Raw genomic sequence first — 26,353 nt, forward strand, 5'->3', positions numbered from 1 at the left:
AGTGTTCACCCGCTTGGGTTTTACAATGTTTTGTTATGCTAATAAAATATATTTAGTTTTTCCAAATTCCAGCCATTAAAATCAAACTAAAACGCCTTTCTCTGGTATATCCAGTGGCCCTGTGAGCTCACTTTGGACTCGGCTTGTAAGGCTGTTTACGGTGTGTGTGAAGCACTGTGACCCGATGCCAACCCAGCACCGCTCAGGATTCTACAATGAAGCACAGGAAAGGACTCAATGAACGAGTGAAGCCTGGAAAACGGGGCTCAATTTAATTACTCTGGGGGGATGACATTAGCCAAGGCAATACTGGGGTGCCATCGTAACAAAAAGATGAATGGACTTGTGTGACCCAGAAGGTTAACCTCCACTCAATACTTGTAGTCGAGTGTATGCTTTAGCAGGGCTGGCTATTCAACTTAAAAGAGTCTTCTTTGGTGAAGACAGAAAGAAATGGGCCGAACTTTGCCAGGACTGCATGTACACCTCAGCTCGGCTTTAATTTGTTTTGTTATTTTCCCCTCAGATTCACCGCCTTGTGCTTTTTATATTTCCCCCAGGTCCCCGACGCTCAATTGTGCTCCGATTCTGCAGGTCTGTGGTCACTAGGGTCGCAGTTACCCGAGAGGATTATAAAAGACCTGCGGTGGGTTGGCACCCTGCCCGGGATTGGTTCCTGCCTTGTGCCCTGTGTTGGCTGGGATTGGCTCCAGCAGACCCCCGTGACCCTGTGTTCGGATTCAGCAGGTTGGAAACTGGATGGCTGGATGGATTATAAAAGACGCCTTCCTGGCAGTGTGCTGTGGCCTCTGTGCCATTGCTTCTGCCCTCGTGTTGTGCTTGGCTTCTTTTACTTCTTGAGACTGTAAAACATGTTCTCTTTAGGGGTCATTATTGTCACGTGTACAGATGGGGCACTTTTGTGGTTTAGACCTTGGCCTTTGGTTTTAGGATCAGCGGCCCTTGTAATTTAACTCGGGTTTTCATTTTGCTTTCAGTGACCCATTTTATTTGGGTTATTTACTGCTTGTTTTCCGTTTATTTCCTCCTAATGTGTGTATTGAATTTCTCTCTCATTTAATTAACTTATTTTATGTTCTGCTCTACACCTTTTGGTAATTATCTCTTTGTAAAATGTAATTACTTATTGCATTATTGTTTTCTGTTACTTTAATTATCCTTTAATGTATAAAAATGTCAATTAACATTCATTTTTACTTCAGGAGTGTTTTTTTTTTTCTTGGTCTATCCATTCAGGGAAAATGAAAGCAAAATGTTGTTAATCCTGATGGGCCAAACTCAAACCACCCCACTTCAAGGACATTTAAAACCTGAAAGTGCAGCCAAGAATGCCTCCAAAGGCTCCAATTAATGGCCAAGGAAACAGGAGGCAGGCTTTGTTGTCCACAAAATAAAAATAAAGTGGAGAGAAAGCGCAATTTCAAGAAATGACAGGATCAGCTTGGTGTGTCTACGTGAGGGCCAATGTAGTGTGAAGGCACAGTGTGTCCCTGAAGCGTCAAGAGGTTTGAAATCTTACGGAGGCAGCGATTCCTTAATTTTGGTGTCGGTGATCTCTTTGTACATGGCAGCTGACATAACCTCCTCAATGGGGCACATGATTCCATATTCCTCACAGCCGTGCTCTTGGACCAGCGGGTCAGTCTTGTGCGGATCAAACATGATGTTGTTAGGCGTCACCAGCAGCACTCCACTCACCGCTCCCTGCAGAAGAAACACAAACAGGATATTCAGGGAGTCGCAAGCAACTTCAAAAACATCTGTCACCTTGGCATCAAAGCACTGCCAGGGCGGGCAAACACATTCACAATGATTCAATGTACGACTGCAAGAAGAACGTCACTAAATCTAAGAAAATCACAAGAAAAAATAAACAAACACATGAAACACACCAGCTTGGCTTTGCAAGGAATGTTTATAAGAAACTTTCACAGAGCTCAATGTTGGCGGCAGACAACAGGCTTCATTTCAGTTGACTTTATCCGTTTGATTTTTATTTTGTGTGTTATATATTTATAAGAACAACTGACCTGGTCAAACTGTTGCTGCTGTTCAGGTTAAGCACAAACATTTAAACAAAGGGCAAAAAAGGGTAAAGGGCAAATCTCTAAAAATGGTGGTCACTTCCTTGACCAACCAGCTCTCCATTCACTTTCTGAAGCTGCTCCTCCCAGTCACAGGGGGCCAATGTCCAAACTGGTAGGGAAGTGTGATGAGGGAAGGGGCCATCTACTAACACACGCATTTGTCAAGAAAAGGAGACTCTGCATCGCTGGGACTAGACTTCGCGTACACCAGCAGTTCACCCCATCGATAGGCGCGGGGGCATCACTTCTAATGTGCAGCTCTCTCGGTCAGGTGGCCATAAATGAAAACTACAGTTACATCACGGAGACTGCAAGAACAGCATTTGACACACTAGTGACGCTCTCTCAAACAAATAAACAATAAATAGACAATGAGGAATGTGCACAACAAAATGCATTTGAGGCTTTGCTGCCGTTCACCAGGTAATATCTGACCTCGGCCTTCTTATTAGGTACAAAGTGTTCAGCAGTTGTTACCTTGCCATCCGTTATATATTTACAGTTAATTTTGAGGAATTTCTCTGTCAGTGCTTCTTCTTCCTCGGAGGTGGATGACACGACTCTTGCAGGTCGAGCACACGTGTGTGCGGGGGACGAAGTGGCCTCCTTCCGAGGGACTCCATCTGAATCCTTTATGGAGAAAAAAAAAAAAAAAACTCGTCATCATTGTTCATCTTGATAATAATCCATCTTGAATAACATTGTCACAACCTCTGCTCCCCTCCTACCAGCAATACTACCACACAAGTCTCCAAGTGACTTCCACAGAGGACACACTGCAAGGATACAATTGGAGAACATTCGGACATGTCTGTTCATATAAAGGATAAAGAACAGGGTTAGGGTCGTTAATAAGGTACAATACTCAAGGGTTTGGAGAAAAAGAGGAGCGAAGATCCTAATCAAGCCTGACTGCTCAAACTCGTCGCCATCTTTAAAACTGGGACGAAGCTGCAGCTTACTGTGGAAGAAACGAGCTGCGCTCTTCATTTAGTTCACAGAATGTCACGTCTTGTGATGGATAACAACGAATAAGAAAGTGTGATGTGGATTCAAACACTACGACCAAATGAATCCCAATCTGTGAACCCACAACAGGCCCTCGGGCAAAATGGCAACATTAAACTTTGATCTCGTTCCTTATAAAACACGTCCCACATCTGTAAAAAGCAACTTTATTTACAAGCCTGCACTCGATCAATAAATGCCAACAGCATCAAAGCCTGCCCATGAAAGCAGAATAAAGAGGAAAGTGAAGCCACGTCAGAGACGACCGCTGTGCACAGAGCAGCTGCCTAGAAGAGTGTGAAGGAGCAGCCTAGTAGTGTAAAAACGCCGCTGCTATAACGACTTCCACCAGCAGATGGTGACAGAATCAAACAGATAAGGACGAGGAATCACATCACGGACATCCGGCAGTTCAAGAATGCTGGCGATTCTCTCAGTAAGTTCACATTTTATAACCAGAAAACTCTCAGCTTAGAGGGTCTGAATGGAGGCAACAGCTTTAATAAGATTATCTTTAGTCTCGACACTTGGGCACTTTGGAAAACAACGGTTTAGAAATGCTGCAAACGTCAGGTTGTCTCCAGGATTAGGGTTAGGACTATGAAATGCCGCTTCATTCACACGTTATCAAGTGCAGAGGACTCACTTTCAAGCTCGTCCAATTGTTTTGATTTCTACCATACCGTTCACTCAAATCATGGTGCCCAAAAAACAACCCCCATATTTACTCAAGAACCCCAGAAAATGGACAGATTTCATTTCATAACAATGGCAGTCATCAAACAAGCCCCCATCAGATATTTCCCCTTCCTTATATTCTGTTTAAAGAGGCAGTCCATGTCCTCATCTTCATCTTCATCTGGATTTGTTCTTTGATATGACAAGCGTGAGGATTAAATGGGGGTTCAGTTGACTGTGACTCCAGCCCTTCAACTTGCTCAGTGTGTGCATAAGTGACCAAGGAGTGCGGTGGACAGCAGGACTTTAGAGACCCTTCAACACTTGACCTGATGTTATTTTGGAGAATCTTCTAGAAAAGGACGGACAAGCTGGTTGGCCTGAAACCACCGTCCTCGTCACGATTTTTCTAACATGTCCTGAGACAAATTGACGCCCTACTCGGTACCCAAGGCTGCTGGGGCAGACCTCAATGCCATTTCAGCGGCCTTCATGTTCTCGTCGCATACTTACCACGTGTTGTTTTCAGTGATGGCCAAGAAAAAGCAAATCTGAGCTTCTGAACTGAAGTCCGGGCTCTTGACCAGCGAATGAAGAGGAAGTTGGGTCTCCAATTCAAAAGCTCAAACTCGTTTAAATCCACTGCCCTCAGTTTTCTGGAAGCATTTATTTAACAACAGATTAGCCAAAAATGCCCGTGTTGTTGGGCACTGTGAGCACACAGCTGGATTGTGAGACACAAGTAACCGGAGATTTGTTTCATGGACACTTTTTCAATGTTTGCTGTCCCTCAGAGTCATTCTCAGCGTATCTTCATTGACACTCTACCGGTGTTCTGCCATTGGTCTTGGCCATCACTAACAAGGGTTAAGAAACAGCTCAGAAATAATCCTTTTTGGGGGAATATTCCTTTAAATGGGAGGCACGGGTTCAGGAATTGGATGGGTGGAGTGTGTTTGTCCACTGCATACACAGGCTTTCAACTTGGCCACATTAAAAGAAAAGAAAATGAAAAGCGCGTGAAGCTCCAAGTGCGTGTGTGCTTTCCAAGGCTTGTGAAGCAGAACAATACATCTTCACATTCCTGCATTCACCTTTCAATACCCGTCATCATCATCTTTTGAAGTTAATCAGGCAAATCTGAGAACACCTTTTACAGACTCCAATTACTCCTAAATCGTCCTTTCAAAATACAAGTGCTTTGTCAGATATGCACATTCACTGGCTGCCACTCGGAGCACCTTAAACACAGCGGTGACACAATGGCAATGTGATGGCAGCTTCGTTTGTACAAACACCCCCAGGCTTCTTCTGTACAAAGCCACAGAGCTGGTGACATGCACACCAAATCACTCTGCCACAGGCCTCACTGGCATGTCAGAATAAATCAGATCCGGGAGAACACATGTACGGGCCGCTCAAAACGAAAGCCCGCAAAGAGCCAAAATGTGACGGGCGTCAAGAAGAGAGCTGGTCAAGCAAGCAGACTTTTGATTTGTCACTTTGTTGGCATCTTAATGACAGCACTGAATGTGCTGGAAGCCTATGGCACCCCGTGAGCAGCATGCCACAATGTCACGTCTGATGTTTTACTCTGCACGTGAATCGCTTCATCAGCTGAACGAAGTTTCAATCTATTCTAGCCGGGCATCTTGGCGTCTAATTAAGTGAAGACAAGCACTTTTATTACAGTAATGTTCTTAAACAAACCCTCCGTGTGCAAGAATTACAAGGCGAGTGGGCACCTCCTGCGCGTTATCTGTGAGGGATTACACTGCCCGCCACTCAACCATCCATCTTTCTCCTTTATGTCCGGCTGGACGATTCAGAATTGCGGCGATGCCCGTGCAGACACCCGTCGAAGCTCACTCGCATCCTACTGGTGTTACCAGAGTAGACGGTTTGTTCTAGAATGAACGCATCAGTGTGCAGTGAAAATGGCAAAACCTCCTGGGACTGAAAATCACAGATGTGCTCTCGTCGCCATTACATAATCACACATCTTCCAAAGAATCCAGGCCTGTCCGAAAAGCCCTGGGGAGAACCAACCTGAATTGGATTACGTGGGTTTGAAGATATTGTGTTGTGTGGTTTATTTATTACACAGTGTGGTACCTGGATGGGGGTGGTACCCACCCGGGACACCCTAGAAGACCGGAGGAGGGCTTGTGCCTCCTCCAGACCTCGAGGGGGTGACCGCCCTAAGGGCCACGGGTACAGAGCTGGGAAGCTCGACCCTGTAGGGGCCATTGGTCGCCACCAGGGGGCACCCCAATACCAGTAGGACCCTGGATCTCAGCACTTCCGCCACACTAACCCTAACCTGTGCTGGGGGGAAGAAAAGAGGGGACACCCAGAGTGCTTCCGGGGATACAGCCGGCACTTCCGCCACACTGGGGCGTGTCGGTGGGAGAGTGCCGGGGACACACCTGGAGCACATCTGGGTGCTTATTTAAAGGGGCCGCCTCTCTTCAGAGAATGACTTGAATCGGGTGGAAGACGGATGAGGTCTCTGGAGGAGAGAAGGAGGCGGCCTGAAGAAGAGTTGGAGGAGAAAGGCATTGTGTTGGCCATTTGCATGAAAAATGCCACTAGGTTTCCATCTGTATCCCCATGTTCCTTATTCTTAAACAGCAGGGGTCCACGATGCCACTTCCTTTTATAATTTTAAACACCTCAACCATGTCTCCTCTTAATCACAGTCTGCCGAAACTCCTTCAGTCTTCCAGAAGCTTCTCAGTCCTGAAGCAGCTTAGCCTCTGAACCTTCTCTGGTGCTGCTGTGTCTTATCAGTAATATGGAGGCTAAAGCTACACACAGTAAAAGAGGTACAAATATCAGAACAAGTAAAGGCCATTCGGCCCAGCCCGTCTCATCAGGCTCCATTTCACCAAACTAAACTTACGGAGTTCTGAAGGTTAGCAAAGGGCTAATATCTACCATAATCCTCAGCGACTTGTGGCTACGACTCTGTGTGTGATGGAAATGCATCTTTAACCTGCTTTCACATGCGTCCATTTTGAAGTAACAGCTGATTACTGATAATTTCAAGCACTTCCATCACGTCAGGTCCTGATCTCCTTTCACTCAAACTCACCCAGGCTTTCTCTGGTGCTGCTATGTCTCTTTGTAATATGGAGACCAAACCTGCACAAAGTGCTCCAGGTGAGGCCTCCTCTGTGTGCTTTATACATTAAAGGAACATCTGTCACTTACCCCTTGCTGCTTGAAGTGAAGGCCAAGAAACTGCTTCATTTTATTTCTGATGGAGAAAAAACAAAGTTCCTGACACAACAGGCATCAGTGGGGACCAGCACCGAACAGCAGCAAACAATATTAAAAGGGCCATAAAAACCAAACTCTCCGTTTACTCAAGTCACATGATCCAATTGGCAGACACTTGGCCACAGGCCGACAATGTCCAAATCACATTTTTCTAAAATATTACTAAATTAAGAACATCTGGAAAATTCTATTGTGAACAGCTGGGGAGCGCGCTCAAATGAGATTGACCTTTTGAACTGCAGACCCGCCCCACCGTCATCAGTCAGGTGTTTTGCTACAGAGGAAGTGGAAGGAACAACCGGAAGAGGAAAAGAGACGCAGTCAGAAACCCAGTGCTGAGTCAGAACCGGGAGATCAAACCAAAAATCAAAGTAGAAAGAGCAAAGCCGAAATACACAGGCGATCAGCACACGAACCTTTGGAAACATGGGTTTGTTGTGTTTAATCTCGGATAGGGAAACACGTCAAACATCTGACCTTTAAACCCGTCACATCGTAGACACGACCTCTCAGGTCACAACGGCAGCTGGTAAATGGTGGTGAACACACACACACACACACACATACAATGGTGGCAAAGACGGCCCAAAACAATTTACAAAAGCTGATACAAATAACTGAAAACAAAGAGGTTACATATAAATTTCTCTAATGGCAAAAATGCGTACTAAGCAGTTCAAAATATGTCAATTTATAATACTAAATGTACAAAAAGCCGTAACACCGGCCCTCCTGCCCAGTCACAGCTCATTCATTGGCAGCTAAGGTGCCTGACGCCACGTGGCCTGAGACAGGGGTACAACTGCACACGAAAAGCCAGCGAGCCCACCGAGTGCTGCAAAGTTGTCCTCGTGTTTGTGCAGACCTCACAGGCGTCACAAGCAGACAGCCGATTCACCTGCACTTTCACACGCTGCCATTGAAAACCCGAAGGATGGGAACTGACGGCCAATAAATGTGTGGCAATCCAAAAGCTCCTCCGCCCTTCACGAGAGCATTTCCACGTGTGCCTAAGCCCCCATGGGTGTCTGACACACGGATTACAAACAACATGGCGTGTGTAACCAATGAAACTTAAAGATAACCCCCCCGCCAGGGCGCTATATAACCCAACACAAATCACTTCTGTACACCATTGGGACGTGGACTGTTTCTTGGGCCCAGCAGTAAGGAGGATTTCATTTGCCCTTTTTTTTGAACTGTCACAAACCATTAACAATAAAAGGACTGTGAAGCTGACGAGAGAAGACAATGGAGAAGGAGGGGGGGCTGAAGTGGTCCTGTCCTTTAGATTCATAAACGGCCCTCAATGCTGAAGATGTCGACTCATCATGATGGTGTCTGGCTGCAGCATACAGCCACGTCAAGACCACAGGCCGATTTTATTACGTGAACAACAACTTCAGGGTGCACTGCGACTGCAGTTAGGCACATGACTCAGCTAGCATCAGCTCCATTTTTGGCAAACCCAATTCCTGAGCTCAGATATATCCCCGTTTAGGTATCTGGGGCCCACAGCTCCACTCATGATCAGGTAGTGCCTGTGAAATGCAGGCTTTCTTCAAACACAAAGCCAGCCGGCCTCATGCTTTCTGCACTACCACCCAATAATGAGGACTTTCCACAAACAGGGCAAAGCTGGAAGGGCAGCCCCTGCCCTCTTCTCTCCATTTGTTTACTACTCGGCAGGCATCGACTGCTGGACATTAATTAATAAGTTGTGCACAGGCGATTAAGCAAGCGGGATGCGTCAATGAAAAACACGGCAACAACTGCACGGTAATGAAGGGAGTCCTGGTGAAGCAAAGCCGCTTCAATATCAGACAACAAGAAAATGGCTTGTTTTCCTGTCAAAACTTTTACATGCAGCCAAGTATTACCACAAACTGAACGGCTGCAGCTCCAGTGAGATAATTGCCTTCATCTGCATGAAATTACATGTCTTGTGGGTGAATCTGCTGATAAATGAATGTGTGCGTGCCTCTTTTTTTATTTTACATAAAGAGAGAGAAAGTCAGTCAAAGAAAGAGCATTTATTTCCACGCTTGAGACTGGCTTCGCCTTGCGATGAAATCTGTAGAGATGAGTGCACGGCAGGAAGTCTGTGCTTTGTGAAACATTTTACATCAAATTAGGAATATCTGGGTAGAGCGAACGGCCTCGTAGGACGACATCGTCGGTATTAGGAGTCATTTCTGGGCTTTAAATGCATTTTTCAACAGTTCTTAAATAGTAATAAAGGATATTTTGTCTGATTAATAAACAAGAAGATACAGAGGTGCAAAAAAGGAAGTTGAAATGTGTGACCAGGTAAGCTGTGTGTTTGTTCAATAAATTATTTCTAATTCTAATTCTAAAGTTTTAGTGGGTTAAGAGCCCATAAAAAAAACACTGGCTTATTGGGGGGCAACAGACACAAATACATTCACACACACACACACACATAAGACATGCAGGGCGTGTTCGGCCTACTTTGCCATTTTGTATGTGCAACCTTGAGTGACGCACTGTCGGTATAAAGGCAGCACACAGCGAACAGCCAGACGCGGGGAGAAGCCGGCGATGTCGCACAGAGAGCCTTCACTACGGCTGCAGCACAGACAGCTGGCGTCATCTTGCCTTAGTCACCGAGTGGGTGGCCCATCTCTGCAAACCAAAAGCAGGCAAAGTGCATCACAAAGCAGCCGTCTTCTACTGTACAGCATACTCTACACAGAATACGGAGTTGAAGACACGCAAAAAGGCAAAAATGACCAAAAGCTACAACTGGTAAAGTGAAACCAAGAAAAGTACAATTTCAAAAAGGGTGCCAAGCCCTGCATGGCACAAATGGCCCCTTGATGAAGCCCAGTTTCCTAAGAGAGAGCCTGGGCTCTCTGACACTCATGAGGAGACCCGCAGCCCGGGATGATCAGCCTCCGAATTCAAGCAAAATTGGACCTTTTGAGGCATGAAGACCACGTTCTCCGAGACCCTCATGAGGGCATGTAAGCTGTGCTACAGTCTAGCCTGTGTTATACACTCTGAAGCAGAAGGATCTGGAGGAGCTACTGGGACAGCTTAGACAAGCTCAATGGGCCCAATGGGCTTCATGCATCTCTCAAATTGTTAGAAACTGTTAGAAAAACCTAAAACAGAAAAGCCCAGAACTTCAGTTAGGGGGATTAAAAAGTCGTAGCACAGAGAAGTAGCACACTGCTCACAACATGGCCCTGAACGGGACTGGGCAGTCTCAGAGTAACGTTTCAGACACTTAACATCGTTCAGGAATTCTGCCACTGATCAGTCACCTGCACGTTTTCGTCCTCATATGGTTGAGTCTCTTAAGGTGGTCAACACATCTGGTATGGCAGGGATTTTTGATGAGTGAGGACAGCTTCACAGAGGCAGACTTTGTGACTCGGACGTTTGCATGTTCTCCTCGTGCTGTTCATGTTGACCAGCCCGTCTGAACTGGTCCAGTGTGAGGAAAGCAGGCAAATCCAGGATGCGTTACTATGACAGATGCAGATTCCCTTGCGGGTTCTCCCTTGTCCTCCACTTCAGTTCCTCGTGATCATATGATGATCTGTGGCTCTTGTGTCAATCAATTAACTATGAATTTCCTATGGAGCCCTCCCTGTGGACACCATCCCAATGCTGGAGAGCACAGATAGCCAGTGCACTCCAAACACACTGCGACACAAGCCAAAATAAAACCACAGATTAGCCAAGGCTGTCTGTCAGCTACGCACACACTCGGCAGCAATGTGCACTCGCGTGGTGAAGAGCAGGAGCTGTTAGTATCGGTCAGTGTCAGTGCCGTAGACCAATGGCAGGCAGCCACGCACACCTCACGCACCCTTCAAAGCCTTATTAACTACATAATAAACCGTCTACTGTGGTCAGGACAGGAGTGACGCATCGCAAGTGACTGACGCCCTTCCTTTCTTCCATCAAGATATCACTATTTACCAGAAAGCTTCATAAAAAGAAAGGACACGTTTGCAGCAATGTTCACCCTGTGCTAGAGTCGCTAGTAGTGCCTGACCAGATGGTGATGTACAAAAGTCACCATCCTGCTTTCTGATTCTGCCATTAAAAGATTCAACTACATGGGGAGTGTGGCTCTTCACATCGCCAGGGCCTACTATTGTGCCTCTCAAGACCACGGCTCACAATGTTTTTAAATAACCTGCTATTGTTCTGGTCTTCAAGCACCACTTTTTGTTAAAATGCATGAACTGTGATGCATGTGTGCTTAGGAGGCACCTTCAAGGCACTGCGAGGTAAGCAGTTCCACCCCAGATGGAGAGGGGGCGCCATAGCTAACTTCCTCCTCTTTTCCAAATCGCAGCTCCAAAGGGCAAAACCAAGAGAAAGCCTGACCTCACTTCCTTTGTAGCCCCAGACGTCCCACCCCTCCCTGGCGAATCTCGATATACTGTATATGGACCAGACCCCATTTTGGGAGAGTCCTGCCTGTATCTTTGTGTTTAAATGTATTGTTTCATTCGAGCACTGAACAGGGTGCACCTGGGAGGCCTCCAACTCTTGAACGCTTGTTCTTCCCGTTTCTTGTAGTTCGTGCATGGATAGCACTTCAGGGACACAATTCAGACCTGTAACAACCAAGCAATGTAATGAGATATGCAGGCAAAGGGGCATGGAGTGGGCATCTCCCGACCCCGTACTACTCAGTGCAATGCGCTTGTGAAAGTCAAGAGGAGACCTGCAGAGGTGGGAACCCGCTGCCAGCTTTTGAATGAGAAGGGAAGCCTTTGGTATTAAGGCGATCAGTCATCCTCCGCTCTTGTGTCTGGCCATACGCTTCTAGAAACCAAAGCTGAAGAAACACGTAGGAGTCACACCGTGGAGACTCAATACCAGGGCAGTCATGGAGCATCTTTTCATAAATGTCAGCATGCCACACGATGTGAATCTGCAAAGCTTTATTTATTTGTTTATTGTAGTAAAGACGCCTCAAATGCTTATTGTTCTCGTGGCTTATTTCTAATTAACACGTAAAGAAGGACATCCACCCAAAGTGAACATGCCAGAGCACCACTGCTCCACATGTCAGTATTCACTTCATATCCTCTAATGCAGCTACTCTACACAAAGATTAATCTGGAAAGGGGGCTTCAGCTTCAAAACTAGCAAATGGTCTCCACGCAGACTACAGAACATACAGACCTGATTCGCAGTTTACATTGTCCAGGCTAACTCCCCTCAGTCTAATCCTGTGCACATTGCCATCTTAGTTTAATCTGCGCTGTGTGGGAATTCACAAACAATCTGCTCTCACTGCAGCTCACCTTCTTACCTTCTGGAACTTCTTTAACACCTTTAGCATACAGCATGAGTCAATCATGAAAGTGCCTGAAGTCATCTGCTCTCACCTGCTTCAGAGACGCCACCATTAACAAACGTGAGCTTGGCGCCAGACACTGGTGATCTGCTGCCACCGCCGCTACTGCTGCTGTTTAGATAACTTTCAAATATTCAGAAACTTCAACAACGTGCCAGGTAAATGGAAAACTCTGAACTGCACGGTTCACAACAATCCAGCTCTGTGTATCACCAAGTGCATGCTCAGGGCAGTGTGACAAGTCCGCCGGTAAAATGAAAAGACAACTTTAACTAAGGACTAATCACATAAAACACACACATAAAAGGTACAGATTTACTTAAACAAACTGATGAACGTACATGGAAACAGCACAGCTGCAGCTCCAAGCTCCAAAGGTAAACGTGTGTAGTGCTCTGGATAGGCCGACACTGTCCTTCTCTGGCTACATACAGTGGGGAGTTTCTACTGGAGAAACGACTACACTTGTGTTATATAGCGACTTTCACTCAGATTCCCCATATGCAAGGCCCAGAGCCTGGGCTCATCCCTGCTGTGCACTTTCTCCTGCAGTATGGAAGCGTACAGATATTTGATTTACAGCCCCAAAAGGCCGGACTCGCTCATGTCCAGCTTGTCAAGTTTCCCTTTGGTCAGCTGGTGTTTACTTTTGGGGTCTGCTGAGTAAGTGTGGAGTGGAGTGACATCAGGCCTTCCTGAATTGTGCTTTGTAAAGTGCCTTGTGGTGGCCATCCCAGTGCTTAAGGCAGTGGACCAGACAACTTGATCATTAAAGGTCTTCCTCCTGAACATCCCTCACTTGATCTTTCTGAACTTTAATTGCAAGCTACAAATGAAAGATTAAAAAGCCATCCACCTCCTTGCTACCTCAGCTCCATTTTCAAAGGGCAGGGCGGCTAACAGTCCACTCGCGCACAAATTGAAAAGGATATAAAATACTTGGAGGAACGTCGATAAACAGTAAATGCACGCTCAATCAGTCTCAATTTTCTCCATTGCCTCTCCCAATCGGGTGAAGCCGCTGCAATCTGATTAAATGCCACGCACTCCGTCGCTCCCTGCAGTGTTCTTACTATCTGATGAAGCCCGGCGCTCCTTCAAAAGGCTATCAGCAAGTATCACTATCTGTCGTTAAGGGCACAAGGGACGCACTCTTCATTTATTTTTGACAATATCGCGACACAACGCAACAAGGCTTCAAGCAGGTGAAGAAAATGACAGCATGATTTATGTCATAAAGATGTAGAGACACTCAAATAAACAAAAGTGCAGTGGAGGCTCCCATTTACAAAAGCAAATGAACAACAATCGCTCATCAACTTTCTAAAATATAACCGAGCCGAGATCTGGAGAGCTCCACAACTAGGTGACCTGTTTAATGGATTCATGGTTTGCTGGGAAAAAGCCATTTGTCCTGATGTCTGTGCGAAGTTTATTTTTAGCCATCTCCCTTTGCTGAAGTCGTGATTTTAAAACAACGGCTGCTGTCCCCAATTCCTCCCATCAGTGAAGCCCCCTTTTAATCACAGTCTACTCCTTCTGACACGCCTCAAGAGGGTCTACTCTGCACTCGCAGTACGGAGATGGAACCCGTTGGCATCTCTCACTTCAGCCCCATACTCCCCACGGAGTGGTTGGCTCAACATCCAGTCACCCTTTTTAATCTTTTCAGTCTGCCAGCTTGGGATACTGAGGAGTCCATGAAGAACCCCAAGCCTGATCGTAACGTAACATCCAAACTCTTACTGAGAAATTATAACAAAATGGTTGAAAAGTGCATTTGTTCAAATAGGAATCCTGTCCGGGTCCATCTTGTAATGCACCCAGTGGAGTGCCACCTACAAATTTATCCAAAATGCCATCAAGACTTGGAGTCATCGTGCTGAAATAAGCAAGGAAGTCCCTGAAAAAGGCATCAGCTGGATGGCAGCATGTGTTGCTCCAAAATGTGTTAGTGGTGCCTTCACACAGCATTTGTTAACTTTTATATTTTAAAACGTTTCTATGAAACCCAAGAGAGGACATCACCCAGATCAGCAATACAAAAAGGCTTCACTCGGCTTAGGCCAGCTCTGCAGACCCCTGGACACTGTGAGGCCTGGCATTAAGGAGCGGCTGAAAGTCAAAGTAGAGAACACTGGACGGACGCTGCACTGCTATCAGTTTTCTTCGGCAGCACATTAGTGAAACCCAATCTCCCATATCTGGAGGGGCATGGACTGCCTGCCAACACTGGAGAGTGGATTCTCTTCCTCATCTTTAAGGATCACTTCTATTGATTTCAGTGGGATACGATTTAAGATAACTGAGCAATAATTAGCCAGCTTGGCCCAGTTACTTATTTGAAATAACAAGATGTGTGCCAGGATGACCTTTTCCAGATACTTGCAGTGACCTCTAAAACTCGCACAAGAGCCTCGTAGATTTAGTTACTTGCTTCTTCAGGACGTTTTGAGATAAATTTTGCCTGACCCTGATACAGTGTTTTGTTTACAGCCAGCTTGTCACTTTCTGTCATCTTCTTATATTCATTGTGACCTGGGCAGCTCCCCCAGCTACTGACATGTTACTGACCTGTCCACAGCCAAACACATTAGGGCGGTTTATTATTTATTTATTTCCACATGCATGCTCCTCATTTCCTGCTTGCTTTGCTTACCACATAACCTACAGTATCTCCTCCTCGACTGGCCTCCTCCTGCCAAGACACGGAAATAAGCAAAGATCAGCGCTCATGACTCCATAACCAAAGAGACGCCTTAGAGAGTTTCAAGGGGGAAACCACAACTAACTGAGAGCAGAAATAAAAGTTCAACACAAAGCAACTGGATAAGCCCCAGCCTTCTGGGATAATGTCCCATGGACAGAGGAGACAAAAACAGAGCTTCTTGGACAACATGGATCCCATTATTTCCTGTGGAGCCTGGCAAAGACAGCATGCTAGAGTAAGATCATCAGCCCACCAGTCAAAGGTGGTGGAGACATTTGATGGTGTGTGGGCTTGCCGTATGTCTAGTCAACCATCAGAGAGCTTAACCTAAAACACCGCTGGGTCAAGCAGCCAGGCCAGGATCCAAACCTCTCGCCTTTCACCCAACTGCCACCGTACTCCCTGCTTTGTGGGCGACATGCCCACCTACAGACTGCACACCACCTTTTTGGGCTAAGGTTACATGGGTCACCACCACTCACAGGTCTGGCTCCAAGAGGAGGGCCCAGCAGACCTGCTTCAGACATGGGTCAGAATCAGCCAAGCTGTGACGCATCTCCCTGGCACACCCAGTTTGCAAGCGCAGGAAGGCAAACATTACTGGTGCCGTGTATACACCTGGAGTACCAAAATGGACTCTTGAAGCGCTCCTCACTATTGATGCCCTTATAAAAACAGCACATCGTAAAACAGAAGCCCACCCTCTATCATCGACTTTCACGTCTCTCTGAACAAACAAGAAAGAAATGACGGCTTTTATTGGAGGCACTAAATAAAAATCACAGAATTCGGTACTAGACGGACATTAGGTTTTAATTCTTCAAAGGAGCTGAAATTTTATTTCCATACCTCCTACCGGCACAGATTTGGAATTCCAGTCCTAAATTAATTTACACTAACATATAATTCAGCATTATTAAAAGAATCAATCACTTTCACAGTTAGTGAAGAAATAACATTAATCTAACCTCACATAAAATAAATCAATTAGGTAATTCTACTCAAGACCCCATACCGTAACCTTCTCAGCTTCTGCTTCAGATGAGGTTGGAGACAATGGACTTATGGGGCTTAGCGATGGAGAACTGTCAGCACTGGAGATGTACTCTGGATCAGGAACATAAAGGACCTGCAAAAGAGGACCAGACAAACAAACGTGGATTAGGGCTTAGATAAAAGAATCAAGTCCAGTCTGGCGAGACAATCAAGTGCACCGACGTGGGCAGAGCCTTCCTCCTCACTCACGGATGATCTCTCGACTCATTAAACACACAGCACGGCACGTAGCCAATCAAAAGCGCTTAACATGTTCAGTACTTTCAGAGCAATAACACTGCTTCATTCTCTACAGACAGTTAATTATCAAGCAAGTCTTCATATTCACATGCTTAAGCCTGCGTGTGTACATTATCACTTTATTCAAAAATATTGGGAACTTATTAAAAAAAAAAACAACATCATAATCTCATAGACATTTAACGAAGGGCTCCACCTAATAGTGATCCTTTTTCAGTATGTTTCTTACCCCACACAGTGTGTAGTGACGGCCGAGAGAAATCTTTATCAAGTTTAGTGGAGAACAGACGTACGACTTCTGATGTAATCCGTGTGTTTCAAAACGTCCATCAAAAAATCTCACGTTAATCATGTTGCATAATCCACATACCGGTCACGTCATCGAGTCGCATGCTCCCAACGTCCCAAACAGATATTTTTGCTAAAATTATTGTTAAATAAACCACTTCTGGAAAGCGTTCTTGTGAGCTAAAAGGGAATATGCTCAGATGCAAACAACCATTTAAACTGGAGGCTTGCCTCCCGTCGTCACATTCACGTCACAAATGGAGGACCTCGGCAGTCTGTGAATCGACCTTCTGCTTATTGAAGCATCTTGATATGTGGAAGTCCCGATGATGTCACTTGCGTTTCTTTAACTATTAGTCTTTAGTTGTACCCGACTCTCAATAAACTTTACTGCCAACATCACATGAAACGCAATGTTGCTCAATGAATACAGGGCTGGACTTGTGACCAGTGAACGAGGGGGAGGCAATCATTCAGATGCTTAGTCGTGTGTGAGTGTGGTGCGTTTTAACTCACGAGAGCATTTCCTGGAAGTGATTTGGTAAAAGTACACGTGTTTGGGATGTTGTGAGAATACGACTGGATGACATGACATGTCCGAGGTTTTTCATGGACATTTTAATATTACTGGCTGTTGTCCAAACAGTTAACCCTGGCTTACATTTAAATTCCTTTTTTGTGACTTTTGTTTATTATGTAGCTTCTGTGTTTTAGAATTTGTTCTACCAAGGGCGGAGCCAGCTGTCCATCTCCCTCCAAGGCCCGCCCTCCGTCCCTCAGTCCTATAAAGGTGGTTAAATATTTCGGGGGGGTTGTGGGTGTTTTCCTTATTCATCTTCTTCTTATTATTGAATTACTGGATTTTGGAGAGTCTTCCTCGGTTTTTTGACCGCTCTATTCCAATTGCATTTTGTTGGTTACTGGGTTGCCTTTTTTTTTTAGAAAACTGATTTTTATGTCTTTCTGCTCTTTGAGCTTCCTTTCTTAGACAGAGCATTTTTAGAAATAAAGATTCTTCATTTGCCCTTTTTGTCTCCTAGACGAGGGTTTAGGTCATTGCTTTTTAAGTTGGGTTTTTCGGATACAATTGTAACATTTCAGTGATTTAGAGGTGCATTTCGGCCCTGGTATAGGCTGAAGCAGATCTCGGCTGCCATTGTCATTGCCCTCTCTGGGCAGATCTGTGGCATTCTGGCCTGCTTTCCTGGTTGTTTTCGAGGCCTCACGCCACTTTGGTGATTTCGAGTGAGGGGATCACTGCACGTTTGTCACAAAACAGACTTTGTTATCTCTGACCTGCATGAAAACATGAGATTACAATTTTTCTCAGACATCAGTGGAGAGTCAATGGGATGAGGAACATATTGAAAACAACATTTTTTGGTGGAGTCTTGCTTTAAATATCTTAAAATTTCCAAACTGAAATTGTGTTCATGTGTTACTATGTAACCCACATAACTGACAAGGCATCACAAAGAACACACAATCAATAGCTTCATTTATCTTCACATTTTCTAAGGCCGCATCACTTTGTTGACATTGCCCTGCCAAGCAGCTGGAGCAGACACAGCCAGTTAGAGAATTCCTGCTCTGCAAATTCCTTCCATTCTTGGTTGGTGCTGCTATAACAAAGTCCAGTCTGGGATGTGTGTGACATCACACAGGGGTCATTGTGTATGCTTGGATTGCTGCTGACCTGCAGGCCTGATGCACATGACAAACAAGCCCCCCCCCCCAGTGGCTCACACATATCCCCCGGCACAAACCTTACAGTGAGGTCTTTGCAAACACAGGGAAATGAAGTTCAAAAAGGGCCCGAGGTGGGAAGCGGTGCCTGCTATAGTTACAGTATTTTGGACTCAAACATTACAAACTGCTTGAGTGTTGCAGCTTTAAGAGCAGCACTTCAAAAACGACAATAATCCAGCGGTACTTTAAACAGTGAAGCACAATGTAGGGGTCTTGTGCCTTTCACCGGTAAGGCTTGGCTATAACACCGAGACCTCCGGCTAGTTGGCCTTTCAAGAAAACCAATGGCAAATGACACAAGGACTGAACAGAACTACGAAGCCAGCGAGGGGAGGCACATGTCTGTAACCCATAAGCACTTTACTTCAGTCAGTCATCTTGATTTAAGCAGGCTGTTGTGCTTCTGAATATTGAGTAAGAGGGTCGAACCGATTCACTCCTAACACCTTTACACGCCTATAACCATGCTGAAGAGCGGCAGAAAGCAATACGCGGAGACAGCATACTCTACCTGTCCAGGGACGACGGCTCTGGAGAAAAGTTTGTTCAGCTGAACGAGTTCGTTGGGAGTCGTGTCAAACTTTAACGCAATGCTGTTCAGAGAATCCCTCGACTCCACCTGTCCAAACAAAAAAGAGAGACAACCCATCAGGGAACACATTGTATCTGGCTGGAAACCCTGAAAATCCAAAGGGCACGCCAGTTAAGAACGTCTGTCTGTTGGGCCTCACCTCAGTTAGTAAAGCACATGGGGGTAAAACTGCACCTGTTAATAAAGGGTGAGGGCTGGCTCTGGGGCACACCACTGACTTACGGTCAGTCAACCAGTCTGTGCACCCAGCTGGGGGGTACAAAGAGATATATTATGGAGACAGGAAGCATGATAAAGGCTTTGGACTTCAAACCACAAGGCTTTGGGTTCAAACCCTGCGATCATGTGATCATCAGCGTGACCCTGAGCAAGTCACTTCACCTGTCTGTGCTCCAACTGGAAGAAACAAAACAAACAAAACCGATTGGATGACAAAGTCACCAGCCATAAAATTCAATAAGAAACAAACAAACAAACAAACAACGTACATGTGCAGGTAAAAGTGTGGAAGGTGCGCTGGGGGAGGCTCTGCCAGCACTCATAACAACAAAGGGCAGACGGCTTCCTGATGTGCCCCTAATCTGCCCAGTGAAAGGCAAGTGCAGCCCAGTGTCCATCTCAGAAATGTCATACTGTTCCTTCCACAGATTCAGCTCCTGCCTCACATCCCCATGTGCCCATGCAGGTTTCCATCTTCACTCCTCTGTTCAAAGACGTACTTCAGTATTCAGTTTAGTGAAGGGTGTGTGTGTGTGTGTGTGTGTGTGTGTGTGAACGTCTCACAACCTGGCATCCCAATGGTTTGGACAGTGACACACTAGCAAGACAAAAAGTATGGGTACCCTTTGCAAAATAAACTGGTCTTAAAATCTGGCCTGGTCTTCATCTAAGTTACAATGATGAACAAACAAGCTCTTTTAATTAGCAGCACACCAACTCCTGTGTTGTTCTCGTCCACTTTGAACACACCATTCTGATACTGTGACTTCAACAAAAGCTACCTGGAGTCTCGACTTAGCCAACCTGGCGGCCAACCAATGAAACGAGAGTGAAGGAGTGGTTTCGAGCTGGGGGGGTTGAGGTTGGGGGGGGGGGGGGGGGTAAAGACCCAGCCTTTTGGATTGCTGTTCACAAGAAGCTTCTCCTGCTGTGGGTCACTCCATAACGTTCTGAAGGCCAGGAAGAATCACTGGAACAGGCAGACATCTCCATCTCCAGACAAGTCTAGCACCTCTTTCCTGGTGCCGTCTTTTACTTTCTCAGATCTCACTCTCCTCCGCCCAGGATCTCAGCAGGACAAAGCCCACCCTGGTAAGCTGCGTGCCCTCCCTTACCAATCACTGCAGTCGCTGTGCCCGCTTGCAGTGTGTCTGACTGCAGGGCCTTTATTGGTGATGACTGTACGCCAGAGGTCATGTCTTCGAGCTCAGTGATACTGTCACAGTCTCGCCAGGGCCCCATCCTTGTTTGGTTTTACATATTTTTGTTTTATTTTCTGTATATTTTAATTCTGTCCATTAAACTCCTTATTTAAAAGATTGTTTTTTTTTTCTATTTAATTTTTTGTAAATGTTCTTTGTTTTGTTTTCCTCCTTTTCTTTGTTCTCTTGAGCCCAAGGGGGCAGGGCCTCCTCGCACTGCGGCTGTACAGCTTAGCCACGGCCGGCCTACACGAGGGCCCAGCATGCCTCAGCACCACCTCTGTCTCTGTCTGAATTCTGAGAGAAGACCTTCCATGACCGACTCTTGTATTGAGCCTCTGCTTTTTTGGACTTCTTGTCTTGCTATTATTTAAGGTTCTCCTCTTTTGAATTCAGGATCTGGTTCATTTCTGAGTTTACTGTCCATTTTTCAATTCTCTGCTTGTTTAGATTTTTTGAGCATTTTGAAGTAACCTTAACTCACCGCTTCTTCACTTTCTAAAGGGGTAGAGCTGAATCTTCTCCACACATTGCCTTGGCTGCATTCCCACATCAATCCCAAAATCAGGTCAGCCCCTCACCGCTGGTCCAAGTGACTCCTTGGCCTTCTCTTGGATCAAAAGACCACTGACAGGAATGTTTCTCAGATGAGACCACCTGCCTTGTCAGCACCTCGCACATGTTTTCGATGAGGCCCAACGTCCGCTCCTTTTGGTTAATTACAGCATGGCAGTCAGGGTCGATTGTAAAATGCCAAACTGGTCAGCCACATCCATGTTCCGAGAGAGGATTTCAAGCTTTGCCTCGTAGGTAAACGGCCATCTTTCATGTCTTCTGACACGGTGCCACCAATTTTCTGCCTAACGTGACAATGTACTTAAATGTGCTTGCTCTGGTGTTTCCCCATCAGGACTGGCATCAAAATTCCACGTTTTTTTCGAGGGAACTGAGAATTTTGTTGTAACAGTGCAGTCCAATGCCTAGCACTGGAATGGGCCATGATGGGACTCTGCTCGACCCTGTGCTCGGACCATAAAGAGGGATGGAGGCTGAAAGACATCAAGAATGACTTGGATAGAAACATGAAGCCCTCTAGGAGCCGTTAATGAAGCGCCACATGCTTGTTGTGACCGACCCCAGGAGCAACAACACATTTTTTCCTCCTGCTTTACAGATCTGCAGCATATCTTTTGGAGGTCCGCTCCCTCAGTCTTTCACCTTATCCTAACACGGGGTCTCAGGTAGGCTGTGAAAATGGCAGAAGCAAGGTGAGTGATACAAATACACAAATACATCAATCCAGTCCTTCTTTAGTAAATAAACCCCACATCCACATTTAGCCTAACAATAAGCGGTGCTACACAGAATAATGACATCATGGCCCCAAAATCCATCCATCCACCCACACACACACACACACACACACACACACCTTCCCTTCCATCTACTTACGGGCTGCTCCAATGTCACAAACCTGCCAATAAATCAGATGCCCAGGGCAGTTGGCCAGGACCAGTAATTCACCCTGATAGTAATGAGCCAGGCTCGTGTTTACCCTAGGAAAGGTGCCATTGGATGCAATAAACAAAATCTGCTGTCAGGGTCCTAGCTGCCCCCTGTAGGCACAAACACTTCCAAGCGAAGCCCATCACTGCCTGGCTCCACGAGTGTCTTTCAAGACGGCTGCACCCGCGTCCTGCGCCTCGTCGCTGATCCACCGACAGGCCAAATCATGTTGAGGGGCACAAACAGACGCTCCATCCAGCACATTATTAAATCAGGCCCCCCAAACATTGCACGTGGGTTGTCGGCGTTATTAAACACCTGTTCAGCAGGATTTCTTCATCTTGTCAGGCTAACAACGAGCCGGCAGTGGAAGATCCTGCCTGCAGCTGCTTTTGAGGGTCATTTCAAGAACACACTACAGACTGAGCCGGGCTCCATTTTCAGTTAATGCTTAAGTGTAAGAGCTTCTCTCAATGGACTCCCAATCAATAGAAATGACAACACTCAGGAAGGCTGCGAGGACGACAGAGGAACTCTATTTGGGCAGATGAATGCTTGGCAGGCAGGAAAAATAAGAAAGCAAAAACAAGCAAGACGGATTCCAGCGGGCGTAATCAGAGCATCAAACCTGCTGAAATATCTCACATACGTGAGCTGCTATTGATTTAAAGGGCAACTAAAATTAAGACAACACACACAAATCCCCGAGCCCCGCCAGCTGAAATAAATGTAGGAGATTAAAGAAAACAAACGCAAAGGACAAATTCATACTTCAAAGTGCCTCCGCCAAACGAGCACATCTCAAAGCTGCAGCAAATCCCCGAGACACGCACATCATAAATTACAAGTGCTAACAAAAAGTATTTGATCAGCAATTTAACGCAAAGCCGTTCACTCACCGAGTATTCAATCGTGCCTTTTGGCTTCTGAAATGACATGCGACGCCCATCCTTCTTCTCCAGAGTCTTCTTCTGGCCAGTATCTGAAAGCAAACGAGGTAAGGTGCGCATTACATTCATGTTCCTCTCTACCCAGCTTGTCACAGGCTGCTGAATCCAACCCTGTAGGCAGAAAGCTCATTCGTCAGCTAAAAACAGTTCACACTGCAAGACTCCACCGCTCTAACCCAGCCAGCCAAATGACAGGCAAACATTTTTCTTAACCTTTTTGCTTCCATGATTCATTTGCTAGAATGACAAAGACCACCGTAACCTCAGCCTCTCCGCACGGTCATTAAGGCAAAGCACACGGCTAAAGCGCTGCTCTCCCTTCAAATAATCAAGCTGTCCGCGTCTCATTTGTACTGCCGGGATTCAGGCGCGTCCTCCTGCACGGCAACAGCAGTGCACACGTCTTCACCGTACAGTCAGGCACAAGTCACAAGGCGACCATTGTCAGTCATCTGCTCGTTAAACACACACCAGTCAATAGGTCTGGAAAATGACATTCTTCAACTTCTACACCTCGTCATGTATGAAGGGGACACCCAAACAATCAAAGCTTGTTACAAGAACTACATGCCTGCGTCACAATGGATACGGGCCAGCTTCACCGACGAACGAGGACGAGCCGAGAGGGACAGGCCAAACAACAAAATCACCTCATCTACTCGTCGTCTGTCCTGGGCACTTCTTCAGTTCAAGACCTCCAATCCAAAATGTTGGGGCAGCGTCAGAAATGCTAAGAGGAAATGCAAACGTCCCAAAAATCCCAGCACAGCTGAGGGATTTGACTTGAAGTTTAGGGGGGACAACCCTGGGGTGTGTTATGTAGAGCGTGTCAAATTATAGACAGCCGTGCCACCATAATCATCACCCCAGGATCTCATCTGAGCAGCGCTGCCCTGGTCCCTTGTCAGACACCAAACGCTAACTAGAAGGTGTTAATTCTGATAACTTGACTTGTTTGCCGCCATGGTGACTTTACTGTCCCCTGCACACCATACATCTCCAATACACTGTATTATATACACATGAGGGACGTTCAAAAAGTTTCTACACTTTTATATTTTCTTTGGAAATGGTGAAGGCGAGAGGAGTAGTGATTGGGTATTAAAAAGTGGGTCACAAACGAAGGGGACTGTGTAGAAAAGTGATGTCATTTGTTTTTGAAATTCTTAATAAATAAAGTTAAAAATGTGCAGAAACGTTTTAAACGTCCCCGTATATATTTTATAAAAATATTGTGCTGGTGTAGCATCCCGGTTGGTTACCTGTCTAGGAGACCCTCATAGTGGCCAGAGAACTATTGGGGGGGGGGGTCCCAGCTAGGAATGTTGGCACCCCCTTTCCCAAGGGCTGTGTGTTCCCCCAGACCACTGGGTGACAGCATCCCTCTGGAGCAGCTCGCTTTTGAACACACAGAGCGCCGCGTAGGAGTTGCAGTTTCAGAGGGCAGACTCGGTGGGGTCCGCTAGAGGGCACTGTTAGGAGGAGGCTCCTCTGTAAGATGGCGGTTACGATTGACCGGGAAGTGCAACCGCACCAGAACAGCTCCTGGGTCCAGGCGGAGAGGAGTTGAGGGGGGAGAAGGACAGCGCTCTCCTGGGATGACTGGAGAAGACAGAAAGACAGAGGAGGAAATGTGCCGATTGTTCAATAACAACGGAACTTCCACACAACTGTTTCAAAGTCCACACTCCACTAAATTCTCTGATACCAAGCAGAAATCTCCAGGACTTCAAACACTCAAAATTCATATTTTTACACAACCACCCAAAACAGCTGAGCAACTTTTGAGCTCAAACTAAAAAAATCACAAAGAGCGGCCACCAATCACCAGGGAGATTGAGAGTAACGAGTGCAGGCCACCCCAAGTAAGACCCTGCTGCTTATGCCCAGCTGTGTGCAGAGATGCCCTGCACAATGCCAGGTGGATCCACCAAGTTGAGAGCTCCAACACATCTAGCTTACGATTAATGAAAACGCCAGGCACATGAAGTCTCACCCACCTCAACGTTTGTGGAAATGTTTAAAAAAGGTATGCAGCAGATGAACGACATGAGGAAGAAGAGCCGAGCCGAGCCGTCTGCGTGTGGGTGAACATTAAAGGCAGGCTGTGCTCTTGTAAAGATGAACTAGCGGACGGCAGATGGACTTTACAAGCAGGAAGTGCCATTGATAAAAAAAATAAAACACAGCCTGTTCAGGCCCAAGCAGGGGCAGCTCAGGCTTCTGCAGACCCCAAAAAAAGACTCAGTCAGTGACTCGACTGGCACAATAAAAGTTGAATAATCTTCAAAATGATTAAGCAATCCGCTGAAACAGTAGGCCAGATTAAAGTAGCAGCTTGGAATTTAAGCAAAAACACCCCTAGCTACTGTGGCCCTCCATGGAACGACACCTGGCCTTAGGTGACCCTACTTTACCTTTTTAATTACGTAGACCTGAACAGAGTAGCCCCAAATTCCATCCACAGCCCTTGTACGTTTGCTCTTCCTAGCCTGGTCACTGTCATAGTTGACTTCTACTGTAGTCCAACACTTGTCACTTTCAGTGACATCTGTAACCTCAGGAAGTTAGATGGAGTGCCAGTTATTCATGGATCATTGACAATATGTTAAAGTATATAAGGAGGGCAGCTCATCTTGCTTAGACCACCAGTGTCTCTTGGTCTCTGGTCAAGTGTGGCCCTTGGACCGAGTGGTCACGTGCATCAACAGTCTGGGAGAGCGCAGGCCTCAATCTTTTCCATTTCTAGTGCTCCTTGATATGCCTCTTGTGCCAGTGGGTGTGTGGTTTCCAGTGACTTGGCTCAAACAGACTTCCAGTCCACCTGTATTCCCCTTGGCTAGCTGGCCAGTCAGCTCCAGTGTGGAAATTTCAGCTATGGGCTACCTGCGTTCAGAAGTTATGTCATCCCAACTAGCATAGGGCACAATGCAGGAACAAACCCTGGACAGGGCTCCAGTCCGTCGCAGAGTGAACACACACACACACACACACACACACACACACACACATCAGTCTAGAGCTGCCAATTCACCTAACCTGCATGATTCTGGACCACAGGAGGAATCGCACCCATACACAGGAAGAACATGCAGACTCCATGGCTGGTGGATCTAGGACATGGACCCTGGTCTCCTTAGTGTGAGGCAGCAGTGCCACCATTGCACCACCCTGCATGCAGAAGTCTTATCTGATAAATGGACAGGCTTAAACATTATAAACACAAGTGTAAAGACAATTTAACTAATAATGACAATCTGCAGAACCAATTTGTGCCATCCACTGCAGTGGAGCCACCAGGCAGGCAGTGCCACATTGACTCCATCCTTTGTGTTATCATCCGCAAATCCAACTGCCCCCTCGATTTCCAGGTCACATTCAGCTGCACTCTGGATAACTCGTGGCAATCTTC

General features: G+C 46.2%; 1 protein-coding gene across 7 annotated transcripts in view; it reads right to left on the minus strand.

Moving 5' to 3' along the window:
* Positions 1-26,353, minus strand: part of oxr1a (oxidation resistance 1a) — a 144,045-nt gene that overhangs the window by 47,861 nt on the left and 69,831 nt on the right. For 5 of the 7 annotated variants that reach the window (XM_028790932.2, XM_028790930.2, XM_028790931.2 and 2 more), the window contains 5 exons: positions 22,891-22,973; positions 18,984-19,091; positions 16,155-16,268; positions 2,586-2,738; positions 1,541-1,725 (listed from right to left, as the gene is read on the minus strand). In XM_028790932.2, coding sequence (XP_028646765.2) covers positions 1,541-1,725; positions 2,586-2,738; positions 16,155-16,268; positions 18,984-19,091; positions 22,891-22,973 — 643 coding nt within the window. Of the gene's footprint in view, positions 1-1,540; positions 1,726-2,585; positions 2,739-16,154; positions 16,269-18,983; positions 19,092-22,890; positions 23,053-23,154; positions 23,191-26,353 lie in introns of those variants that run through there. The other 2 variants (XM_051936174.1, XM_051936175.1) reach the window with 2 other exon arrangements.

The sequence above is a fragment of the Erpetoichthys calabaricus genome, chromosome 13 (assembly GCF_900747795.2).
Source record: "Erpetoichthys calabaricus chromosome 13, fErpCal1.3, whole genome shotgun sequence".
Classification (NCBI taxonomy): Eukaryota; Metazoa; Chordata; class Cladistia; order Polypteriformes; family Polypteridae; genus Erpetoichthys; species Erpetoichthys calabaricus.